The sequence below is a fragment of the Portunus trituberculatus genome, chromosome 17, assembly GCF_017591435.1.
Source record: "Portunus trituberculatus isolate SZX2019 chromosome 17, ASM1759143v1, whole genome shotgun sequence".
In the NCBI taxonomy this organism is placed as follows: domain Eukaryota; kingdom Metazoa; phylum Arthropoda; class Malacostraca; order Decapoda; family Portunidae; genus Portunus; species Portunus trituberculatus.
Window position 1 is genome coordinate 3,536,209 of NC_059271.1, and position 18,792 is coordinate 3,555,000.

General features: G+C 36.8%; 1 protein-coding gene across 1 annotated transcript in view; it reads left to right on the forward strand.

Moving 5' to 3' along the window:
• The window catches only part of LOC123505172 (mitogen-activated protein kinase kinase kinase kinase 3-like), a 190,945-nt gene that overhangs the window by 57,646 nt on the left and 114,507 nt on the right, over positions 1–18,792 (forward strand). The window contains exons 8-9 of the mRNA XM_045256333.1: positions 12,020–12,223; positions 16,353–16,432. Of these exons, the coding sequence (XP_045112268.1) occupies positions 12,020–12,223; positions 16,353–16,432 (284 nt within the window). The remainder of the gene's footprint in view (positions 1–12,019; positions 12,224–16,352; positions 16,433–18,792) is intronic.

Consider the following 18,792-nt stretch of genomic DNA (forward strand, 5'->3'; position numbering starts at 1 on the left):
TTCCAGAGATGTATTGAGACGTGGAACAGTTTAAATGAAGAAGTAGTGTCTGCAACAAGTGTGCATACTTTTAAAGTAAGATTGGATAAGTGTAGATATGGAGACGGGGCCACACGAGCATAAAGCCCAGGCCCTGTAAGACTACAACTAGGTAAATACACACACACACACACACACACACACACACACACACACACACACACACACACACACACACACACACACACACACACACACACACACCGCGTAGTTTAGTGGTTAGCACGCTTGACTCACAATTGAGAGGGCTGGGTTTGAGTCCTGGTAAGCGGCGAGGCAAATGGGCAAGCCTCTTAATGTGTGGCACCTGTTCACCTAGAGGTAAATAGGTACAGGATGTAACTCAAGGGGTTGTGGCCTTGTTTTCTCGATGTGTGTTGTGTGTTGATGTGGTCTCAGTCCTACCCGAAGATCGGTCTATGAGCTCTGAGCTCGCTTTGTAATGGGGAAGACTGGCTAGGTGACCAGCAGGCGACAGAGGTGAATTACACACACACACACACACACACACACACACACACACACACACACACACACACACACACACACACACACACACACACACACACACACACACACATACACACACACACATACGGAAATAAGCACGGATAAGATTGTGGAACACAGGGAGGAAAAATTAAATTATTTTAGGGCAAATTATAACCATATGAGGGAGTTCTTTAATGAAATTGATTGGACTGTGGTATACCAGGAAGGGGATATGCAATTGAAATAAGATAAATTTATGGATTTATATAACCCTGCTGTGAAGAGGTTTGTGCCATATCAGAGAAAGAGGACTTTAAATAATAAACAGTGGTTTAATAGAAATTGTGAAGAAGCAAAAAAGAACAAAGAAAAGGCATGGAAGAGACTTAAGAAAAACAGTGATGTATTATCAAGAGAAGTTTACAAAACAGCAAGGAATAGATATGTTGAAGTAAGAAGAACAGCACAAAAAGAATATGAACAGAGAGTGGTGGAAAACTGTGATAGTGACCCTAAAATGTTTTACAAATTCATAAATGGAAAACTAAATAAAAGGGGAGGCAATAGAAAAGGTAAAAAATGGGGAAGAAGTATATGAGGATGCTAGAGATATAGCTGAAATATTGAACGACAACTTTGGAAAGTGTTTACAAAGGAGGAGCATTTTATAGGAGAAAGGCCTACGGAAATAAAGCAAATGCAGGACATCATGGTTACTAAAGAAGATGTAAGGAAAATTATAAGCAATTTGGATATTAATAAATCAATGGGCCCTGATGGCATATCTGGAAGGTTGCTAAAAGAATGTAAGGATCAATTGTTGAACCCTGTATTTGATATTGTGGAAACCTCCATACGAACAGGAATAGTCCCGAAAGAGTGGAAAAGAGCTGACGTTGTGTCTATATATAAGAATGGTAGTAGAATGGAACCGTTAAATTACAGACCAGTATCGTTGACTAGTATATTGTGGAAAATATGTGAAGAAGTAATTAAAGCTAAGTGGAGTGAGTATCTAGAAAGTGAAAACATTCTGAGTGAAAGGCAGTTTGGTTTCAGAAAAGGAAGAACGTGTGTATCCAATTTATTATATTTTTATTCAAGAGTGACTGGCATACTACAACATAGAGAGGGATGGGTGGATGCTATCTACCTGGACTTGAGAAAGGCCTTTGATAAAGTGCCACACAATAGACTGATGTGGAAACTAAAGAAAATTGGAGGAGTAAGTGATAAACTAGCAAAATGGATGAAAAATTACTTAGTGGGAAGAGAAATGCGAAAAGTGGTGAAGGGAAGGAAGTCCGAGTGGAAGAAGGTAACCAGTGGAGTTCCACAAGGGTCAGTGCTTGGTCCCATCATGAGTTTGATTTGTTAATGAAAATTATTAATTTTACGGTAAGGCCTACAGCCTGTAAGCACACTTGAAGAGTGTATGGAAGCTCTGTTCAGCTTGATTTAGCACAGGCAATTTTATTTATAGTGGTATATTAGGGATATCAGAAGTTTATCTTGAGTGTAAAAGAATGGGTATCATGGTGACATGTAGGAACTTTAAAACTGACAAATGGCAAAGTGTTTTAAGGCTGACGTGGTGGGATTTGAAAGTGTGGATAAGAATTATATATGAGATATGCCAGTAGGAATTGACAGTTACATGAATATGTTGTGACGATACCAAAATTATGAGGAGAGTAAAGAATGTGGAAGATTGTAACAAGCTACAGGAAGATCTTGATAAAATATATGAGTGGAGTAAAGAGTGGCAGATGGAATTCAATATAAACAAGAGCCATGTTATGAAAATGGGAAGAAGTAGATACAGACCAAACAGGGATTACAGGCTGGGTGATGAGAAAATTGAAGAGACCAATGAGGAGAAAGACTTAGGAGTAACCGTGCAAAACACTCTGTCACCGGAGAAACACATTAACAAGATATTTTGGAAAACATATAACATGCTTCAAAATATTGGCCTTGCATTCCACTACCTAGATGAAGGAATGATGAAGAAGATATTATGCACCTTAATAAGACCCCAGTTAAAATATGCAGCTTGCGTCTGGTCACCGCATATGAAGAAAAATGTGAAGAAGGTGGAAAGGGTACAGAGGCTGGCAACAAGGATGGTACCAGGACTCAGGAAGTTAGACTATGAGGAAAGACTGAGGAAACTGGGGCTGACCACACTAGAAGAGAGAAGAACAAGAGGAGACATGATAACTATGTATAAATTGGTGAACAAGATTGACATATTGGACAGAGAATTGATAAAGGTGACCACAAGTAATTATCTCCGAGGACATGGGAAAAAACTAATGAAAGACATCTGTCTAAATGACGTGAGAAAGTACAGTTTCCCGCATCGTAGTATTGATAAGTGGAATAAACTGAGCAATGATGTCGTTAACGCAGTGTGTGTCAATCAGATGAAAGAGAGATATGACAGGAGTGGACAAGGAGACAGGACACAGAGAGCTTAGCTCGGGTCCTGTAATACACAAATAGGTAAATACAAATAGGTAAATACACACACACACACACACAGTTAACAATCATTGGAATGTATGTGCCACAAAAACAAACTCATGGACTAACCAAGAATATAGAGACATGATAGATGACACAATAAGGAGTCTTACAAGAATCATTAAAGAAAGGAGAAAAGTGATTTTAGTAGGAGATTTCAACTGTAAGGAGGTAGACTGGGAAAATTATGAAAGTGGTATGGGGGAAGATGCCTGGGGAGATAGATTCCTGAACCTAATGATAGATAATTTGATGGTCCAAAGAGTAAAGGAAAACACAAGATTCAGAGGAAACGATGAGCCAGCAAGATTAGACCTAGTTTTTACAAGGGATATACCAATTAACGATGATATAAGATACAAGTGCCCATTGGGAAAGAGTGACCATGTAATATTAGAAATGGATATAGAAGAAGGAAAGGAAGATAGAGATGAATCATACAAAGGAGACCGATTAAATTACAGAAAGGCTGATGTTGAGAATCTCAAGAACTATTTTGAAAACGTAAACTGGGAGGAAATGGAAAACTCATTAACGGTTCCAGAGAAATATAACTTATTTTTGGAAATATACAAAACTGGGGTCAGGGAATATGTCCCAAAATATAGACCTAAAGAAGAAGGAAAGAAAGATTGGTTTAATGCAAGATGTGCTAGGGCAAAGAAGAAACGAGATGGAGCATGGAAAAGGTGGAGAAGAAACAGAAATCCAGAAAATAAGGAAAACTTCAAAACAGCAAGAAATGAATATGCTAAGGTGAGAAAGGAAGAAGAAAAGAACTATGAAAAGGACATTGTCGAAAAATGTAAGGAACAACCAAAATTGTTCTACAGATTCATAAATGGAAAAATAAGACAAAAAGAAACAATAGAAAGGTTAAAAGGAGAAAACGAAATGGTGGAAGACCCAAAAAGCGTGGCAGAACTGTTAAATAGTAAATTTCATGAGGTCTTTACTAAGGAATCCAAATTTGAAAGACCACAGGGTAATAGAGAGACTGTCTATATGAAAGAGATTAAAGTAACCAAGCTTCAAATAAAAAAGTTGATGACGGAACTAGATGAGGAAAAGGCAATGGAAAAGGATGAAGTCTCAGGCAGAATACTGAAAGAATGTAGGGAAGAACTAGCAAGTCCAATATACAACATCATAAAATGCTCAATTGAAAATGGAACAGTGCCAGTGGAGTGGAAAAGAGCTGAGGTGGTTCCCATATATAAGAGTGGAAGGAAGGAAGAACCTTTAAATTACAGACCGGTATTACTAACTAGTGTAATGTGCAAGATGTGTGAAAAAGTAATAAAGAAGCAATGGATTGAATTTCTTGAAGACAACAAAATATTATCAAATATCCAATTTGGTTTTAGAAAAGGTCGGTCATGTGTAACAAATTTATTGAGTTTCTACTCTAGAATAGTTGATAGAGTACAAGAGAGAGAGGGATGGGTTGACTGTTTTTATTTAGATCTGAAAAAGGCGTTTGATAAAGTGCCTCATGAAAGATTACTTTGGAAGGTGGAGGAGAAGGGCGGCTTATAAAAGGAAGCACATTGAGATGGATGAAGAATTACTTAAGGAGGAGAGAAATAAGGACGATAGTTAAAGATATGAAGTCCAAGTGGAGAACAGTAGACAGCGGAGTGCCACAGGGTCAGTATTGGCACCAATACTTTTCTCGATATATAAATGACATGCCAGAGGAGTGAACAGCTACATAAATCTGTTTGCGGACGATGCGAAACTGTGCAGAGTCATTAAACAAAAAGAGGATTGTGAAATACTACAGGAAGACTTAAACAAGATCTGGAAATGGAGCAAAAAATGGGAGATGGAATTCAATGTGGACAAAAGCCATGTCATGGAAATGGGAAAAAGTGAAAGACGACCAGTGGGAATCTATAAGATGGAAGATGGAGTAGAACTAGAAAAAGTAAAAAAGGAAAAGGACTTGGGAGTGACAATGGAAGAAAATAATCAACCGGTAAGACATATTGATAGAATTTTCAGAGAGACGTATAATTTGCTAAGGAATATTGGAGTAGCATTTCACTATATGGACAAGGAAATGATGAAGAAATTGATAGTACTAAAATAAGACCTAGATTGGAATATGCAGGAGTTGTGTGGACTCCCCATAAAAAGAAACACATAAGAAAATTAGAGACTACAAAAATGGCTACAAGAATGGTTCCAGAATTTAAAGGGATGACATATGAGGAGAGACTAAAGGCTATGGATCTACCAACCTTGGAGCAGAGAAGAGAGAGAGGGGATCTGATACAAGTTTATAAATTGATTAACGGAATGGATGAAGTGGATAATGAGAAACTGATCCTGAGAGAAGAATATGACTTTAGAAGCACAAGATCGCATAGTAAGAAACTAAGGAAGGGACGATGTCTGAGAGATGTTAAAAAATTTAGTTTCCCGCAAAGATGTGTTGAGACTTAAAACAGTTTGAGTGAGGAAGTGGTGTCAGCAAAGAGTGTACATAGTTTTAAAGAAAAATTGGATGAGTGTAGATATGGAGACGGGGCCACATGAGCATAAAGCCCAGGCCCTGTAAAACTACAACTAGATAAATACACACACACACACACACACACACACACACACACACACACACACACACACACACACACACACACACACACACACACACACACACACACGGAATGGATGAAGTGGATAATGAGAAACTGATCCTGAGAGAAGAATATGACTTTAGAAGCACAAGATCGCATAGTAAGAAACTAAGGAAGGGACGATGTCTGAGAGATGTTAAAAAATTTAGTTTTCCGCAAAGATGTGTTGAGACTTGGAACAGTTTGAGTGAGGAAGTGGTATCAGCAAAGAGTGTACATAGTTTTAAAGAAAAATTGGATAAGTGTAGATATGGAGACGGAACAGAGCATAAAGCCCAGGCCCTGTAAAACTACAACTAAGTAAATACAACTAGGTAAATACACACACCGCGCTCCATGGAGAGCGGACGTGCCTCCTGCGCAAGAGCGGCATCTAACTAACACTCCACACGCTAAGCAATGTGCTTGAGTGAGAATAGTTATTGCTATTGAGGGGCGACCACAGCGAGTGAACGAGTGTACAGAGTGAACGAGCCTGGTGGCGGTACATGGGAGTGATCGGAGGTGTGAGAACCTCCACACTCCAAACGACAGAGCGGGAAACACAAAGGCCAGCCATAGCAGCCGCCAAGACACACACAGTAGCTACCAGGCCTGGAGTGACCACACACCCACATGCTCCCAGGAAGAGTAAGAAAAAATGGATACACCGGTAAGAAATAAATTACCAAATTCAAAATATGTTGATGAGGCCCAGGGAGCAAAGCCGAAAGTGGCCAGTCAAAGCATGAGTCCATCTTCAACAGGGGCAACATTGCAAGGTAGATTGGTAATGTTGGAGAAGAGATTTGAGGAGTTGGTGAAGGAATTAAAAGTTCAGATGAGTGAGGAGGAGCAGGATAGAGAATTCTGCAAGGCTTTGAAGGAAAGAGTTAAGAGACTGGAGGAAAATGAAAAACGATTGGTGGATGAGAATGCTCACTTGAGAGTGGAGGTTGAAAAATACAAGAGATGGTTGGAGGAGAAAATGGAGAGAGTAGTAAAGGAGAAAGATGACTTTAAGGAAATGATTAATGAGCAGAATGAAAGGTTTGAAAGGGAATGGTAACTGAAGAAAACACAATGGACTGAGTCGAGGAAGCAGAGATGGTTGGATTACAAGAAATAATTAAAGATCAGTTGAAGGAAGACAAAAAAGAAAGGTCCAAGGAACTGGTTAATGTAATGAAGAATAACATTGATAAGGGAAATAGCAGAAAAGAAGAAGAGTGTGTTAATATTTGGGATGAAAGAACAAAATATAACATATAAGCCTAAGAGAATTAAGGAAGAATTAAAACGGTAAGAGATCTGTTCAAAATCTAAATGATGATGAAAAAAGACCTACAAGAAGAAGTGGAAGAGATCCATAGACTGGGTCCTTATAAGGAGGAGTGAGCAGACCGATTAAAGTAGTACTGAAGTCACAACAATCTGGAGGATATCCTATATAGAACATCAAAGTTAAGAGAGATAGAAGGTTGTAAAGAGGTGTTTGTGAGAAAGAATAGAAATGAGGAAAGAGGAGAAGATATAAGGAATTGGTGGAAGAGGCGAGAAGGAAAAATGATGAGCGGTCTGAGGAGGAAGAAAAGTTTTTTGAGAGTTATAGGAGAGAGAGTCAGAAAGTGGTATGTGGAAAGAAGGAAAAATAAAAAAAATATATATAATATATATATATATATATAAAAAAAAAATAATAAATATATATATAAAAAAAAAAAAAAAAAAAAAAAAAAAAAAAAAAAAAAAAAAAAAAAAAAAAAAAAAAAAAAAAAAAAAAAAAAAAAGAAAGTGGTATGTGGAAAGAAGGAATACGGAGGAACCCCTAGAGGAGCAGTGGGTGGACCGTAATGTATACTAATATAGATGGGATACTGTCAAGTAGATTGGAATTGCAAGACTATATGATAGTGGAGAAGCCTGATATAGTGTGTTTGACTGAGACAAAATTGCATGAAAAACAAAGATAAATTTGGATAATAAATATAATATATGGAGAAAGGATAGAGAGTAAAGGTGGAGGAGGAGTTATGATTATGACGAAGAAATAAATAAATGTGGATAAGGTTTGGTATGGGAAGAACAACACAGAAGTGATAAGCATAAGGATAAAAAGTGATGGAAAAGAATTAATAATCATGGTGACCTATGTACCTCCTAAAACAAATTCTTGGACATTAAGGGAATACGACAATATGATCAAGGATACTTTACAGAGTTTGGAAAGTGTATTATCTGGAAAAAGAAAGGTGATACTAGTAGGAGATTTTAATTGTAAGGAGGTGGATTGGGAAAATCTAGTAAGTGGTGTTGGAGAGGAAGCATGGGAGAGAGATTTCTTAATCTAATGATGGAAAATATGATGGAACAGAGGGTGAAGGAAAATACTAGATATAGAGGAGATGATGAACCGGCTAGACTGGATTTGGTGTTAACAAGAGAAGTGTACCTATGTGGAGATATACAATACAAGTGTCCTTTGGGAAAGAGTGATCATGTGGTTATGGAAATGCAGATAGCAACAACACAGCGAAGGAAGAGAGACATACAGGAGTGGTAGATTGAATTATAGAAAGATGGACACAGAAAGTTTGAAAAATTATTTCAGAAAATTAGATTGGGAGGAGATGTTACAAATCAGAGAAGTGCAAAAGAAATATGAGATTTTTATGAAATATTATAAAGAAGGAGTTATGAAATTTGTACCAAAGTATAAACCGAGAGAGGAAGGAAGAAAGGATTGGTTTAATGCAACTTGTGTTAAGGCTAAGGAAAAGAGAGATGTGGCTTGGAAAAGATGGAAAAGAGCAGGAATATACTAAATAAGGAGAATTATAGAGTGGCGAGAAATGAGTATGTGAGGGTAAGGAGGAGGAAGAAAGAAAATTTGAAAAGATATTGTAGACAAGAGTAAGGAACATCCAAAATTGTTTTACAGGTTCATAAATGGTAAACTTAAAAGAGAGAGTCCATTGAAAGATTAAAAGGAGAGCAAGGGATAGTAGATGACCCTAAGAATATAGCAGAATTGCTAAATAATAGGTTTCAGCAAGTATTTACTGAAGAAACAATGTTTGTAAAGCCACAGAATGTACAAGGAAATGTGCACATGGATGACATTAAGATACCTAAAAAGGAGTTATATAAAATGTTGGAGGAACTTAAAGATGATAAAGCGATGGGACCAGATGAAGTTTCAGGAAAATTATTGAAGGAGTGTAGAGAAGAATTGATTGATCCATTATATGATATTATAAGGTGTTCATTAGAAACAGGGGAAGTACCAGTAGAGTGGAAGAGAGCTGAAGTGGTGCCCATTTATAAGGGAGGCAGTAAGGAAGAGCCTCTTAACTATAGACCTGTCTCTAACAAGTGTGGTCGGTAAGATTTGTGAGAGGGTGATAAAGAAATATTGGATACGGTTCCTGGAGGATCATAAGTTATTATCGGATCATCAATTTGGCTTCAGGAAAGGGAGGTCATGTGTAACAAATCTACTGAGCTTTTATTCAAGAGTGGTTGACAAAATACAAGAGAGAGAGGGATGGATGGACTGTGTATATTTGGATTTAAAGAAAGCTTTTGACAAGGTACCTCACATGAGACTGTTATGGAAAGTAGAGATTTATGGAGGACTGAAAGGAAAAGTGTTAAAGTGGATGGAAAACTACTTGAGATGGAGGGAGATGAGAACGGTAATAAGGGATGCAAAGTCGGACTGGTTGGTGGTGGAGAGTGGAGTCCCACAAGGCTCAGTGCTGGCACCAATACTTTTCCTTGTATATATTAATGACATGCCAGAGGGAGTAAACAGTTATATAAATTTGTTTGCGGATGATGCGAAGTTGTGTAGGTGTGTGAAGAGTGAAGAAGATTGTGAAATTTTACAGGCAGACCTGGGTAAGATTTGGGAGTGGAATTTAATCTGAGCAAAAGTCATGTGATGGAGATGGGGAAGAGTGGAAGACGGCCAAGAGGGTCATATAAGATGGGTGAAGAAGTAGTGTTGAAAAAGGTGGAAAAGGAAAAGGATTTGGGAGTGATAATACAAGACCATGGGCAGTTTGAGGCTCATATTGATAAGATGTTTGGAGAAACGTATAATTTGATAAAAAATATTGGATTAGCCTTCCATTATATGGATAAAGATATGATGAAGAAATTAATTAGTATGGTAATTAGACCAAGATTGGAATATGCTGGAGTGGTTTGGTCCCCTTATAAAAAGAAGCATATAAGGAAGTTGGAGAGATTGCAGAGAATGGCAACAAAATGGTTCCGGAATTGGCAGAAATGACCTATGAGGAGAGATTAAAAGAAATGAATTTGCCTACCTTGGAACAAAGAAGAGAAAGAGGAGATTTAATACAGGTTTATAAACTGTTGAATGGACTGGATGAAGTGGATAATGAGCAAATGATGTTGAGAGAGGAAAACTTAAATAGAACTACAAGATCGCATAGTAAAAAGATAGCCAAGGGAATATGCTTGAAGGATGTGAAGAAATATAGTTTCCCACAAAGATGTGTGGAGGTGTGGAATGGTTTGAGTGAGGAGGTGGTGTCAGCGAGGAGTGTGCATGGTTTTAAAGGAAAGTTGGATGTGTGTAGATATGGAGACGGGGCCACACGAGTATGATACCCAGGCCCTGTAAAATTACAACTAGGTGAACACACACACACACACACACACACACACACACACACACACACACACACACACACACACACACACACACACACACACACACACACACACACACACACACCATTGGAATTGCTTAGAAATGTGTAGTAGGGAAGTCGGGCTGTGTATTTGTGCAGGATCCTATCTTCGTATGGTAAAGAAAGAATTTTGATATGTAAATATACATAAAAAGGGTGGCCATGGCTTTTGCTTTGAAGTAAAAAGGGGAAATGTGGGAATAGGCCTTCCAAGGATTTAGTGAAGAGACTAACAAAGAATTGGAAGTAAAAATGCAAATCAGGAAAATGAATTTTATGGAAAGTAGCCTCAGTGATTTAATAGAAAGAATGATAAACTTAGAAAAGAGGCAACGTGATTTAGAAGAGGAAAGCAAAGTGTTGAAAACCCAGTGCACTGATCTAAAGGAAAAGATAAAAGAAGGTAGAGAGTTAGTAAAGAAATAGGAAAATGAAGTGATAGAATCTATCAAAGGCGAACATCTCAAATGGAAAAAGGAAAGAGGAAGAAAAGTTAGTTTTAAAGTAATCATGGAAACACAACAGAAAGAAAATGTACACCTAACTCAAGAAATAGTGAAAGTAATCAGACAGAAGGAATTGATGATAAGGGATGCAATCGTGAGCAACATGCTCTTCACAGCTACTCTCAAGGTGGAATGCTGTTGTGTTACAGAGTGCTTCTAGAGAAATGTCAGCAAAAAATTAGCGAGGAGGAGCTATGGCTATAGGATCTAATGGAGTAACTGATAAGAGGAAGGAGAGATTTTGTGTCAATGGTGACTCTCTCTCTCTCTCTCTCTCTCTCTCTCTCTCTCTCTCTCTCTCTCTCTCTCTCTCTCTCTCTCTCTCTCTCTCTCTCTCTCTCTGTCTCTGTTAATGGCTGTTAACGGTGGCTATAAACTGTGTCAGACATTAGTAAATCTAAAGATAAGATGGTAGAATAATCTGCCAAATACTGTGTGGGGATGCATTATCAAGTAAAAGTAGTAAAGGTGCACCAAGGAAAAATGCAAGGAATGGAAAAGATACTGCATTAGATGCTGCAGACATGAAGGGATATATATGTGCAGCAGCAATCAGCTACAATCAATGTCATTGGTATTGAAAGCCTTGCACCAGCTAAGAAGCAGGCACAGAAATTGATAGGTATAGATAATTACAGTGGGAACAATGGATGGCTGTGGCGATTCCGCAGTTGACACAGACTTTTTAAGGCCACTGTGCAGAGTGAAGCTGGTGATGTGGACACAGCCAGCATTGCATGACACAGCTGCATATTGTGGTAGTAGCCTGTACTTACTATACTTAACATTCATAAAGTTTTTTTTGGTGTGCTGAACTATTACTGTTAGGTTATTTTTAGTCTTAGAATAATTTTGATTAGGCAAACTTGTTTTGGTTTATTTGGTCAGGGAAACCAAAATAAACAAAATTTTTGCAACTCATCAAGAAGTCCAAGGAGACAAATTACCATATTTGGCAAATGAGGGACAATTTTGTGTTATCCGGACTTTTCATTATCTGGACCAGTTCTTTCACCATTTAGTCTGGAAAAACAAGAGTTGATTATAGTATTAAGCTTTGAAATTATAATGTGTTTCAAACCTAAATTCTTTCCTCCTCCAGATGGATGAGGAAGGGGCAGTTACAAACGTCCCGCAAAGGATAACTTCCAGAACGCCGGCGCGGCCAAAACAGAGGACCAAGTCAGAGCTACATAGTAAGGAGCACTTCCATTCAGACAGGGATTTATTATTGAATTTTTGTGATAGAAAAGTTTATTTGCTGTTCCAATTACATGTGACTCAAGGCATATTTTGTTCTTGTGTTGTGAAGTAACTTAGAAAAAGGAAGTCTGAGAGAAATAGTTTTGTTATGTTGAGACTAAGCAAAGAGGATTGGAAAGATTGATTTTCCTCAGATATGTTGATGAGTTAAGAAATGAATTGTTTGTAAAAGGAAAAGTTTGTTAGACTTCTTTTTGTTAAACAAAGAAGTGGGAGAAGAAGTGTGAGTTTGGAAGGGTAAATAAATTAAAGTCAAGTCACAGGACATCAGCAAAATTCTCAGGATCAGTAATCAGGATAGAACAAAAAATTATGGGTTTAAACTTGCAAACTTCTTATTCAAGAAAGAGGTAGGAAGGAACTGACTCTCAAATAGAGTAGTAGATGAATGGAATGGAGTGACCAGCTTATTGGTGTAGATTAGAGAGCTTTAGAAGATTACACAAATTTATGGATGGGGATGATAGGTGGAAATAGATTGGTATTTTCATATAAGGACTGCCATGTGTAGGGCTGATGGCTTCTTGTAACTTCCCGTATTTACTTGTGCTTTTATATTAGGTTGAGAACTATGAAAGCAATGGATAATGTCTCATTATAGATTCCAATAAAACATTGGTACAGTCAAGAGATCAGAGATAGAAGTAAGATTTGCTATCAGAATGAAAAGCTGAAAATATATCAAGACCTCAGATGCCTGCTGATGGGAGAGAGATGGAATATCTGAGAAAAATGCCTTGAAGATCAATTTGGATGTGATGGAGCTATGCCCTAATTGGGCGTGATAGGAGGTTAAGTGAGAAGATAGATAGGCTAGAATGTTGGTAGTCAAGTCCATACATCACCATAAATCAATGGCAGCAGTGTGGGACTTGAACATGATATCGCTAAGAAATAGGAGAGAACATCAGGCTTGATAATAGCTGAATTATACAAATTTTTAACAATAAGAAATAAGGATAACTTAAGGATCACAGACTCAAGATGGCAGTGGAGTCTGAAGAGAAGTCACTGAGAATGGAGAAAGAGATACAGAATGGAAGGACTCATTGCTATGGAGGAAATTTATGATAGAGACAGTTTAAGAAAAAAAAAAAAAAAAAAAAAAAAATAAAATTATAATTAGAGAGAAGTGACAATCAGAGAAAACAACAAAAATTCAGGATCATGGATCATAATCATAATCTTATGTAGAAGAGTCATGCTTTGAGGAAAGATCATTATAGAATTATTATAAAATAAATTACAAAATATTATAATTTTTATAGATAATAGACATTAATAGTAATAGAAATAACAACAACAATAATGATAAAAAGAAAACAAATTCATGGACCAATCAAGAATATAAAGACATGATAAATGACACAATAAGGAGTCTTACAAGAATCATTAAAGAAAGGAGAAAAGTGATATTAGTAGGAGATTTCAACTGTAAGGAGGTGGACTGGGAAAGTTATGAAAGTGGTATGGGGGAAGAAGCCTGGGGAGATAGATTCCTGAACCTAATGATAGATAATATGATGGTCGAAAGAGTAAAGGAAAACACAAGATTCAGAGGAAACAATGAGCTGGTGAGATTGGACCTAGTTTTTACAAGGGATATACAAATGAACAATGATATAAGACATAAGTGCCCATTGGGAAAGAGTGACCATGTAATATTTGAAATGGATATAGAAGAGGGAAAGGTAGATAGAGACGAATCATACAAAGGAGACCGATTAAATTACAGAAAGGCTGATATTGAGAATCTCAAGAGCTATTTTAGAAATGTAAACTGAGAGGAGATGGAAAACTCTATAGTGCAAGAGAAGTATAACTTATTTTTGGTAACATACAAAACAGGAGTCAGGGAATATGTCCCAAAATATAGACCTAAAGAAGAAGGAAAGAAAGATTGGTTTAATGCAAGGTGTGCTAGGGCAAAGGAGAAAAGAGATGGAACATGGAAAAGGTGGAGAAGAAACAGAAATCCAGAAAATAAGGAAAACTTCAAAACAGCAAGAAATGAATATGCTAAGGTGAGAAAGGAAGAAGAAAGGAACTATGAAAAGGACATTGTCAAAAAATGTAAGGAACAACCAAAATTATTCTATAGATTCATAAATGGAAAAATAAGGCAAAAAGAAACAATAGAAAGGTTAAAAGGAGAGAACGGAATGGTGGAAGACCCAAAAAGTGTGACAGAACTGTTAAATTTCAGGAGCTTTTTACTAAGGAATCCAAATTTGAAAGACCACAGGGTAATAGAGAGACTGTCCATATGAAAGAGATTAAAGTAACCAAGCTTGAAATGAAAGAGTTGATGACGGAATTAGATGAGGAGAAGGCAAAGGGACTGGATGAAGTCTCAGGCAGAATATTAAAAGAATGTAGAGAAGAACTAGCAAGTCCTATATACATCATAAAATGCTCAATAGAAAATGGAACAGTACCAGTAGAATGGAAAAGAGCTGAGGTGGTTCCCATATATAAGAGTGGAAAGAAGGAAGAACCTTTAAATTACACTAACTAGTGTAATATGCAAGATGTGTGAAAGAGTAATAAAGAAACAATGGATTGAGTGTCTTGAAGACAACAAATTATTATCAAATAGCCAATTTGGCTTTAGAAAAGGTCAGTTGGTGTAACAAATTTATTGAGTTTCTTCTCTAGAAAAGTTGATAAAGTACAAGAGAGAGAGGGATGGATTGACTGTATTTATTTAGATTTAAAAAAAGGCATTTGATAAAGTGCCACATGAAAGATTACTATGGAAGTTAGAGGAGAAAGGTGGCTTAAAAGGAAGCACATTGAGATGGATGGAAAATTACTTGAGGGGGAGAGAAATATGGACGGTAGTTAAAGATATGAAGTCCAAGTGGAGAGCAGTAGACAGCGGAGTGTCACAGGGTCAGTATTGGTGCTAATACTCTTTCTCATATATATAAACAACATGTCAGAGGGAGTGAACAGCTACATAAATCTGTTTGCAGACGATGCAAAACTGTGCAGTCATAAAACAAAAAGAGGATTGTGAAATACTGCAGGAAGACTTAAACAAGATCTAGAAATGGAGTAAAAAATGGGAGATGGAATTCAATATGGACAAAAGCCATGTCATGGAAATGGGAAAAAGTGAAAGACGACCAGTGGGAATCTATAAGATGGGAGATGGAGTAGAACTGGAGAAAGTAAAAAAAGGAAAAGGACTTGGGAGTGACTCATAATCTTAACTAGAAACTTCACATCTCATCTCTTGCTAAAACAGCTTCTATGAAGTTAGGCATTCTGAGGCGTCTCTGTCAGTTTTTCTTGCCCCTCCAACTGCTAACTCTACAAGGGCCTTATCTGCCCCTGTATGGAGTGCTCTTCACATGTTTGGGGGTGTTCCAGTCACACAGTTTTACTAGATAGGGTAGAATCAAAAGCTTTTTGTCTCATGAACTCCCCTCCTCTGACTGACTGTCTTCAGCCTCTTTCTCAGCTCTGAAATGTTGCATTTCTTTCTATCTTTCATTGCTATTTTCATGCTAACTGTTCTACTGATCTTGCTAACTGCATGCCTCCCCTCCTTCTGTGGCCTCGCTGCACAAGGCTTTCTTCTTCCTCTCATCCCTATTCTGTCCAACTCTCTAATGCAAGAGTCAACCAGTACTCTCAATCATTCATACCTTTCAATGGTAAACTTTGGAACTCCCTTCCTGCTTCTGTATTTCCAACTTCTTATGACTTGTCTTCTTTTAAGAGGAAGGTATCAAGGCATTTGCTCCCTAATTTTGGGTGATGCTTTTCTTTCTTGTAGAGAACCAGCACTCAAGTGGGCCTTTTTTTTATTATTATTATTATTATTATTATTATTATTATTATTATTATTATTCAATGAGTGATAGGTGAATGGAACAGACTCAGAAATCATGTTAGTCATAAGTCATTAGGTAGCTTTAGAAAAATAAAATGAATAAAAAATAAGTAAACATTTATGAATGGGGATGTTAGGTGAAAATAGGTAGGTATATTGCATACAGGGACTGCTTCATATAGGCAAGATGGCTTTTTGCAGCTTCCCTTATTTTCTTATGTTCTTATATAATGCACTTTGAAAAAAAATTATCTTCACAAATTAGTGACTATTGCAAATTATGAGGACATGACAAGTGGATATATAGATAACAGCAATTGCATTACAGGAGGGTGAGGTGTCTCTGGATAATCATGACATAGTAGAGGCCTGGATTGGAAATGACCCTGACACGGAAGTAAAAACCAAGTAAGTCTCTGCTGTCTGTACGATTATGTATTTAGGAAAATCATCCCAAGTAGGTCTTGATAGATTAAGGCAACACTGCAGGCTTTTTTGTCTCCCAGTTATCTTGACATTTTGAACTTTACATGTGTAGTTAAGTGAGTTGTTACGAGTATAAATGTACAATCATAAAAGTAGATATAAATAGATGGATGGTATTGCACCAAAAAATTAAATTGCGTTATTTTCCACAAATAGATTAGTGCATGTACAAGTAAGTGGCACAGAATTTTCCATTGTGATTGAACTTCCATCCCAGGATATTGGTGTGTGATATGTACATAATATTATAGTCACACTTGTATAGTGATGACTTTATCAATAACAATTTGTAGAGCATTGCAGGTATGCCACTTTTCTCTCCTACCTCAAGGGACCAGATAATTTAATCAAATATTATTAGTAAAGCCATTCAGAAGGATGAAGGCTTTAGTTGCAAGGTTTTCAGTTTTTGGTAATCATAGAAATTCTTCTAGAATAGTTTGTTTTCTGACATGTAAAATTGTTTTTCATGTATATTCAGAGAATATATATATATATATATATATATATATATATATATATATATATATATATATATATATATATATATATATATAAATACACACAATGTATGGTTAGATAGATAATCACCATTATGTTAATCAGTGATTTATTTTTATATTTAAGTACTGCCTTTGTATTATCTAAAGAAATTCTTTGGCATCTAGAAATTTCATTGTTGAAAGTGTGTGTGTGTGTGTGTGTGTGTGTGTGTGTGTGTGTGTGTGTGTGTGTGTGTGTGTGTGTGTGTGTGTGTGTGTGTATAAAGTGGTACCTTGAGATACGGGGTTAATTAGTTTTGTGATGGAGCTCGTATCTCAAAAAGCTCATATTTAAAAAAAAAAAATTTTCCTGTCGAAATGCATTGAAATGCCATTTATCCATTCCAGCCTCCCCCAAAGGAGCACTCCTATTTTTTTATGTGTTTTCAAGTAAGAAAAAGATATTTACAAATAATAATTATTGCACAGAAACATAATGAAACATAATAAAAGATAATATAAGTATATAAACTATTCTTATAATGTATATATATCTCAGAGGATACATTCCATGGGACATTACTACATTCCCAACCCTCACTTGGGACTGTCAATCAGCTGGAGTGTACAAATATAGCCACCCACAGAAGACTGGATGCTCTAATAATCACGGAAGAGAGAGAGAGAGAGAGAGAGAGAGAGAGAGAGAGAGAGAGGGAGGGAGAGGGGGAATAGAGGCCTTACCACCGCTACCATAGAGGTTTATTTGCATTGCTTAACCCCTCCATTATAATCGTTGGTGGAGGAGGTAAGGGGAGATAGGAGAAATTTGTTTTGCTTTTCCAGTTATGTACACATGCATACTTTATCAATGCATGAACATATTTAAAATAACATCAAAAATTGATTTAGTGTTTTTACCTTGGAGACATGTTTTCTGCTAAGGGTGGTAAATGGTGGAGGAAGAGGAGGGAGGTAGGAAAGGATGTAGGCACCATTCACACACAAACATTAAACAGAAATTGAAACTGCACTTTCTAAAGATAAAAAAAAAAGTCTGTAAATAGTGTGAAAAAGATGAAAGAACAATCACAGTGCATGAGATCCACAGGAAATATGTAGATACCAGCTCAGCCGAGGCTGGACCAATGTGCCGAGCTACCGACCTGCGGCAACATCCCCAAGTATGACTGGTATCTCAAAATTTTGCTCGTATCTCAGTATAAAATAAATGACCAAATCGTAGCTCATATCTCAAAAAACTCTTATCTCAGGGTGCTCGTATCTCAAGGTACCACTTCATACACACACACACACACACACACACACACACACACACACACACACACACACACACACACATATATATATTATATAAAAACACACACACACACACACACACACATATATATATATATATATATATATATATATATATATATATATATATATATATATATGACTGATTACTTGAGTTTCATGTGGGTCATATTTTGTGGTGAACCTAAATGTTTTTACTACTGTTATTTGTTTTTAATTTTAGTGAATTTTGGAATAAGTGTCAGATCTAGAAAGTGGCTTCACAGCAGACAGATGTGGCACAGATTTGATGTGGTTCATGAATGGATGAAAAATCATGAAAATTCTTTAACTGAAAAGAGTTCTGAATACAGCAAAAGAGCATTATCATTGGATAAGATACCAAATTTTATTAGGATATTTAAGATGCAAACTGCCTCACAAAGCTACGTAGTACCCTTCTTTTGAAAATTATAGAAGAGTACCATACATATGTGATAG